The 7,862-nt window shown below is 33.9% G+C and overlaps 1 protein-coding gene across 1 annotated transcript; it reads left to right on the top strand.

Moving 5' to 3' along the window:
* The first annotated feature begins 588 nt into the window (after positions 1 to 588).
* On the top strand, positions 589 to 3,233 carry LOC132068683 (UDP-glucuronate 4-epimerase 6-like). The gene is made up of 3 exons (XM_059462350.1): positions 589 to 1,309; positions 1,541 to 2,092; positions 2,540 to 3,233. Exons 1-3 carry the CDS (start codon positions 820 to 822, stop codon positions 2,830 to 2,832), a joined length of 1,335 nt encoding a protein of 444 aa, XP_059318333.1. The 5' UTR covers positions 589 to 819; the 3' UTR covers positions 2,833 to 3,233.
* Positions 3,234 to 7,862: the final 4,629 nt, after the last annotated feature.

Here is a 7,862-nt window from a genome sequence, read left to right as displayed (position 1 = left end):
AAAATACTAACTTACAAAAAAATAGATAATTTGACTAAACTACCCCTAATTAAATAGGTATTGGGATTTGATCATATAACATTTAATAGGAGCAACTAAAAAATAAGATTAATTCTTCTTAATTTGATAAGTGAGACGTTTTTTTTACCAAAGAAAAAAATTTGGGATATTTTTTGTTCGGTATTATTTTTACTTATTTTTCCATCTGCTTTTCGATCTTTATATTGGGTTCTACCAAAATTTGAATTCGTATCGAAGAGTCCCACATTAAGGGGTCGTTTAATAGTTGATTAGAGGTATGCAGATATTAATAATACATGAATTAGTTATGAAAGAATTTCTGTATTATTTTATTTAGGGATTAGTTATAATTATTTCTGAATTCCAAACTAAACACCACATTAATTTTATGCATGATTATCCATCCCCTAATGATATTTACTTATACAACATAACTCACCTCCAAACGACCCCTAAACGTAAACTGATTTCTAATAAAGGTGACTTCATATTCAGAGCTCGAACCTAAAATCTCTAATTAGACACGAAGAATTACTTACCACCTGACCATATCTCTCTCCTTTATAATATACCTCACTTCTTCTTCTTCCTAGTGGTTTAGCTCCAATCAAATTAAGGACGGCCCATTCCCATTCCCATTCTCATTCTCATTCTCATTCCCAATATCGCCCGATCTTCAATCTCCAATCCCAACAACCATCTAGTTCAGTTCTTCATTCTTGAAAAAAACTTCATAGTAACAACACTAAACAGTACCCTAACTTTGACCTTTGCAGTATCATCATATATATTCCATCAATGGGTTCATCCTCTCCACCTGATACAAGCAAAACAGCAAAACTAGAGCGTTACAACACATACATCCGCAAAATAAACACCACTAAACTCATCTCAGCTTCATCTAAACTCCTTTTTCGTGTTACCCTTTTAATATCTCTCTTATTAATCTTCTTCTTCATCGTTAATATTAATTACCCTCCCTTAACAACATCCTCAAACTCAAACAACCCACACATTAACCACCGTATCCTCTTCTCTTCCGCCTTTTACGGTGGTGGTGCCACGTGGGAAAAACAAGTACGACGATCTTCAACTCCAAAACGGGTCAACGGACTATCCGTTTTAGTTACCGGGTCAGCTGGATTCGTTGGGTCCCACTGCTCATTAGCATTAAAAAAACGCGGTGATGGGGTGTTAGGCATTGACAATTTTAATTCTTATTATGACCCGTCCTTAAAACGCGCTCGCCAGAACATGCTTGCCAAGCACGACATATTTATCGTTGAAGGTGATTTTAGGATTTGTTCTGAATTTTCTATCTTATATGAATTCTATTTTTTTTCAAAAAAAATTTCTCGATGGAAAAGAGCTCTTTCATTTTTTATTATTTTCTTTTTTACATTAATTTTCAATATGTAGGTCAATTATCAAAACACATTATAATATATTTTCTTTGTTGTTTGATTTATCATTGCTATTTGTAATTGTTAGCTTCCGCGTAACGTCTCGAATCCAACAGGTGATATAAATGACGTGTCATTACTCAGCAAGCTATTCGACATTGTTCCGTTTACACACGTGTTACATTTAGCAGCACAGGCTGGAGTTCGTTACGCAATGCAAAACCCTCTATCTTACATAAGTTCAAATGTGAACGGATTCGTTACTCTATTAGAAGTGGCTAAATCCGCAAACCCACAACCTGCTATTGTATGGGCATCATCAAGTTCAGTTTATGGGCTAAATATGAAAGTGCCGTTTTCCGAAAATGACCGTACTGATAAACCAGCTAGTCTTTATGCTGCTACAAAAAAAGCGGGTGAAGGAATTGCTCATAGTTATAATCATATTTACGGGTTGTCATTAACCGGGTTACGGTTTTTTACTGTTTATGGACCTTGGGGTAGACCAGACATGGCTTATTTCTTCTTCACTAAGGATATGATACAAGGAAAGGCTATTAAAGTTTATGTTAGTCAAGATGATAAGGATGTGGCGCGTGACTTTACGTATATTGATGATGTGGTCAAAGGTTGTGTAGGCGCGTTGGATACGGCCGAAAAGAGCACCGGTATGTTAGAATTTAATTGTCTTATATTTTACGTATAATTTAAATTAATGGTATAATATTTACTCCTTTCATTTTTTTTTGAAGTTAGGAATATTCTACTTTATTTATTTTTCTTCCAAGTCTAGATACTATTTTCTTAATCCGTGGTATCTTTTGGATTTCGAGATTCCAACAAATTTTAATAAATATTTTGAATTCTCAATTATTGTGATTCATAATACTTTTTACGTAGTTTTCAAATATGTAAATTTTTATTGTAAAAAACTTATTACATGTCCAAATCTAGATTGATCAAAATCGGGAACTACGCCACGTAAATTAAAATAGAAGAAATAATTAATTATAAAATATTTAATTTCTTTATTTTTTAATATAAAAATTAATATTAAGAGTTATAGTTTATTCTTTCTTCAATTTTCTCTTTAATTTATTTCGATTACAAAACAGGTGGTGGTGGAAAGAAGAGAGGTCCGGCGCAATTAAGAGTGTACAATTTGGGGAACACGTCACCAGTGTCGGTGAAGAAGTTAGTGGCTATTTTGGAAAATTTGTTAAATGTGAAGGCTAAAAAGAATGTGGTTAAAATGCCAAGAAATGGTGACGTTCCATTCACACATGCTAATGTGAGCTTGGCGTATAGAGACTTTGGATATAAGCCAACAACAGATTTGTCAAGTGGATTGAGGAAATTTGTTAAGTGGTATTTAAGTTATTATGGGATTCAATCAAGGATAAAATAGGAATTATGAAATCCCTATCAAGTCTTATCATCATATCACATGAGGACACAAAAGGTAAAAAGAAATAGTGGGTCCCATTCCTTTTTTCCTCTTTATTTTTTTTTTTATATTGCCCCATATTTATTTTACACTTGATATTTGTTTCTATAATGTATTGGAATCATATCATGTTACTTTTGTTTTAGCATATATAGGATATAGAAGTTTGTAAGGAAATATGCCAAGTGTAGAGTATATGAAGTGGTGTTTGTAATAATGAGTCTTGTTCGGAATTTTTATTAAAAGCAACAAACAGAAAACTGTTTGAGTTTTCCTTGTACCACAAAAGATGGTGCAGACCAGCCTAATTTTACTACCAATATGTTGAGAAAGCAATGGTTCATTCAAGATTTCTCCTTTTATGTCTTGTTTGGCTTTATTGTTTCGTCTGGTTATTTATGCCTGTTTGTATTGTCTTTCGTACTGTAGAAGGGGTAAAATGTGCTAAAGTTTGTTTGTGGTAAAGTTTGAAGGTAAAAAAATAAATAACTGCAATATGGCTATTTCATTTTACTATCATTATGATATTGTCGATGCAAAACATTATTGAAGGGGTAAATGGAGGAAAAATAGTATTCATATATATCACTTAGTAGGAAATGTCCCCAAAAATACATCGCAACTAATAATCAAGTTAATTACACAAAAAAATGTGGTAACTACTATGGGTCATTATTGACATTTATTATTATTATTATTATGATAAATCATAAGCTTACACAATAGCTCTGTAATGATGATTTGATACGCGAATATGTATTAGTACATTTATGAATATAACAAGTTTGAGGTAAGTTTCCATATACTCAGCACCGTCATAAGTTCAAAATGTAATAATTACGTTATTCAAATAATGTTTTTTTTTTAGTTCACATAATATTTATCAAGTATAATATACAATAAAACGCTATAATCATGTACTCTTCGCAATTACACGTATGAATACAAGTTTGGAATAAATTTATTTACACTAAATTTATTTACACTCAACACCATCGGTAACATGATGTAGTTATTCAAATATTCATTTTTAATTTACACAATGTCGTTTATTAAGTTTAAGGAAAAAAAAGTGATGATCATGTACCCTCCACAATATACAACGAAACGATTGCTGAGGACATTATTAAAGTGAAAATACAACTTTAAGAATACGTCAAAGAATGATCAGTGACTATTCATTATCTGACGTTTAGCTGTATCTTCTCTTTGCTGAACGCTTGTAAACTCTAGAAGTAAATAATCTTTTTTTTTTTTTTTTTTTTCATCAAATAAGCTTTCTCTTTCAGAACTGAAATTAACTATTGAAATCCTGCTATATTTTTTCTTACAATTTGAATGAAGCAATGTGCATACATTTGCCCAGAAAAGAAGCACCAATTAAATTATGCAAAGTTGAGTGAATTTTTGATAATCTAATAATTTCATGATAATTAAGTAAAGTTGAATGACTTTCTCATAACTAAAAAGACAGTTTGACAAGAACAACTCATTCAGCTCGGTGAGATCACCAGTATCCAAACATCATCTAAGAATAATTTACGAATATTACTAGAAGAAATAGAGACAAGAAATAAAAAGAAGGTTCTTCCAACCAGGAAAAGCGCCAAGAATATATTCCTTTCCCTGCATTACCTTCAAATTTTGACTTACAAGATATTATGGACCCGTTTGGCCAGGAGAATATTTTACTTTTTTTGGGATTTTTTTTTTTGAATTTAAAAATCAGCATTTAGTCATGAAAATTCCAAATCCAACTTGTAGTTGTATTTGGAATTTAGATAATACCTAAAACCTTGTTTTTACTTTTTTCACTTTCAATACATTCAAACAACCAGATATTCTCGCAAAAACTATAACCAAACACAATTCCATCTTCAACTTTAACTTCAAAATTCTACATAAAGTGAAAAATATTTGATTTTCATGGCCAAACGCCTACATACGTCACAGCTAATATTTATTAAGAGTTTGGAGAGTGTAATCACGTATATGTGTGTGTAAACAACTATTCTCAACCAAAGAAAGGAGAAACTTTTATTAATATTTATTAAAAAGAAAAAAAAGATTAACGTACAAAGGAATATTAGAAAGTAGAGTCAGATATAGCTTTAGGATTTGTTGTTGGATAGGTTTACTTAGCGGAATATTCTTTTATACAAATAGTCAGATAGAATTTGAATTTGTATGAAGATTTTGTGTCTGGTCTATTGGTATAAGATTTTGTGTCCATTGCTATTTAACTTTTACTTAAGACAGTAAAAAGGAATTTGCTTTCGGGCTTACACCAAATTAGTAACTGCAAAATACATTACTACTATATATAAGCAAGAATGTGGAGTTTTGGTAGTCCTCACAACATCATTTTTGTAATTTCCTAGAGTTACTTTTAGAAGTGACATGTGTTGTTAATTTGTTGTTCAGCTTTAAGATTTTGTCTTATTCCTCTTTTATGTTGCCCTTAATTTAGTTTATTATTACTTTAATTGCCATCACATAATTGGTAAATAAGAAAAATACTTTTGAGATATTTTGCAAGACTCTAATTAAATTCCCCCTCCGCCCTCCCCCCTCCCCCCACCTACTATTTTGTTGTCACGCCCCGAACCATGGCTTGGGCGTAACATGGCACTCGGTGCCTGACTATATGTGATCGAGCGAACTAGTTGGCTGGCTGAATCAACATGAGGTATATACTGAATACAGAAATATAACTTGTAAACATGCTGAGATACTGAAATGTCTAACTGAATAATCATAATGCGGAAAACGTCCGAAGTATGGGAACGTAGCCAACATGACTAACATAAAAGCCTGCTAAATACTAACTGACTGCAGCTCTAGTCTATGAAGCCTCTAAAGAATAATGAAGTACTGATTGTTTAGCGGGACAAGGCCCCCGGCATACCTGACTGTCTAAACTACTGAAAGACTATAAATAAGATAACGCCCCAAAGGAAACAGGGGCTCACCAAGCAGCTGATACAAGAATCCTAGCGAGCAGATCATATCCTGTAAGTCAGTACTTGCATCGTGAAATGCAGGCCCTGGGCAAAAGGAACGTTAGTACATTTGAATTGTACTGGTATGTCAAACCAACTGAAAGAATAAATAGTTGTGGGGTGCTTGGGAAAGGGCAGTCCAAAACAATAAACATGAACATATTGAAACTAACTGAAAACATACTGACAGCTGAACTGAACAAGAGAAGTATAGTAATAGGTACTCCCTGTTCTGATTATGAAATCACCTGTTTTAACTGAATTAATGACCTGTGGCCTCGGGCCCAATATAAGTGCACAAATATGTGGCCTCGGCTAAGTAAGTGCGTCAGTCTGTGGCCTCGGCCAAGTATACGTATACATAAGACTGTGCTCTTGGTCAAAGATACATATGTTCAATATTCAACAATTAATATCAAGGAACTGAGAATCATACTAAAATGCATATCACTGGAATACTGAACGTTCCTATGCTGAGACATGTATTCATGAACTGATTATGGAGTTTAAAGCATTAATAGTTCATAAGCATACTGAGTTTTCATGACTGAGACTCATGGGATATCAAACACAAGTCTATATTGATTATGTACTGAGTTCACGACATTCGGAATGACAATCATGAATGAGTTACGAAACTATATAGCGTAGAGAATAGTAGTTCTCGAACTCTTCATGAAACAAAGGTTTAACTAGATTTCTGAGGCAATTCATAATAGTCATAAAAGAACATGGCATCGGGAGAATCATAAACATTCCCACACGTAGAGAGTTAGCCTTATATACCTCAATTCTGGCCTTTAAGCATACTACGACGTTCGTCACCCCTTTCGACTTTAATCTATAGCAATATATGTCAAAGGGAATCAATCTTAGTAATAATACTCATATTTTGGTCATCTAGACATTTTATCAAACGCCTTGTGGGCATAAAGCTCCACAACCTTCATTAATGGTGTTTCGTCATCCCACAACCCATCCTCTTGCTTTTAGATGATTCTACCATCTTATATAAGTACTATGAACATCATTCTTCATCACCCAATAGGTGAACAACACCTTTATCCAACAATCAACAGCTAACAACCCAAACCAATAATTGTTCATGCTTTTCTATGAAACCCATCAGCTTATATCTCATGAACTTAGAGTCTATAATCATCTATATAAAACTATAATTGATTAAAAGATGAAATTATTACCTTTTTGACGTTCAATTCTCTTGAATTCGGATTCTAGGGTTTTTTGCCCAAAATGATGTCTCAATTGATTATCTAAGGATTTGAAGGTTTTATCATGTTAGTAAGCTATTGGGGAATTGAAATCAACTTAGAACCATTGTTAAAACTTACCTTGAAGTGTTCTTGAGGCTTGGGGCGAGTTCTCTCTCTTTCTAGAGTGTTTTTCGAGTTTGCGGGAGTTAGGGAAATCAACCCCGACCTTAAATATATGTTAAAATATGAAATCAGAAAAAACCCAACTGGTGCGCTGCACCTGCGTCGCGCAGGGGCTCTGAGTGTCAGAGAACCATCTGACGCGCATTGGGTCGGCGTCGCGCAGGCCCTCTGAGATTCAAAGGGGCCTTTGGGGCACGCTGCTCGCGCGACACATGGCCATCGCGTGCGTGCAGCGTGTGTCGGCTTCTGTGCAATGTTTTCATAATACGCATAACTTCTTGTATAGAGATCCGTTTGGCCTGATTCTTGTACGGATGGAAAGGTCTTTCAACGGGCTACAACTTTCATTGAGGAGGCATTTCCAAATTCTCATCTAATCAAGGGGTTATGGTTGCTTGGAGTAAGCCCTCGGTAACTTACTCGAAAACATGTCAACCTTCTAGATTTCATTATATTCTCATAGTACGAGTAAAGCATTAGCTTGGAGATTCGAGGTGTTACATTTGTGTTGCATGTACTAATAGTTTGTCACTAATTTTCTACGTGGTAACCAAACCTGTGTCGCTTGTATTATTTTATTTATAAGCTACAA

This window comes from Lycium ferocissimum, chromosome 8, assembly GCF_029784015.1.
Source record: "Lycium ferocissimum isolate CSIRO_LF1 chromosome 8, AGI_CSIRO_Lferr_CH_V1, whole genome shotgun sequence".
In the NCBI taxonomy this organism is placed as follows: Eukaryota; Viridiplantae; Streptophyta; class Magnoliopsida; order Solanales; family Solanaceae; genus Lycium; species Lycium ferocissimum.
The sequence above is the reverse complement of the archived record's forward strand: the minus strand, read 5'-3'. Positions and strand labels throughout refer to the sequence as shown.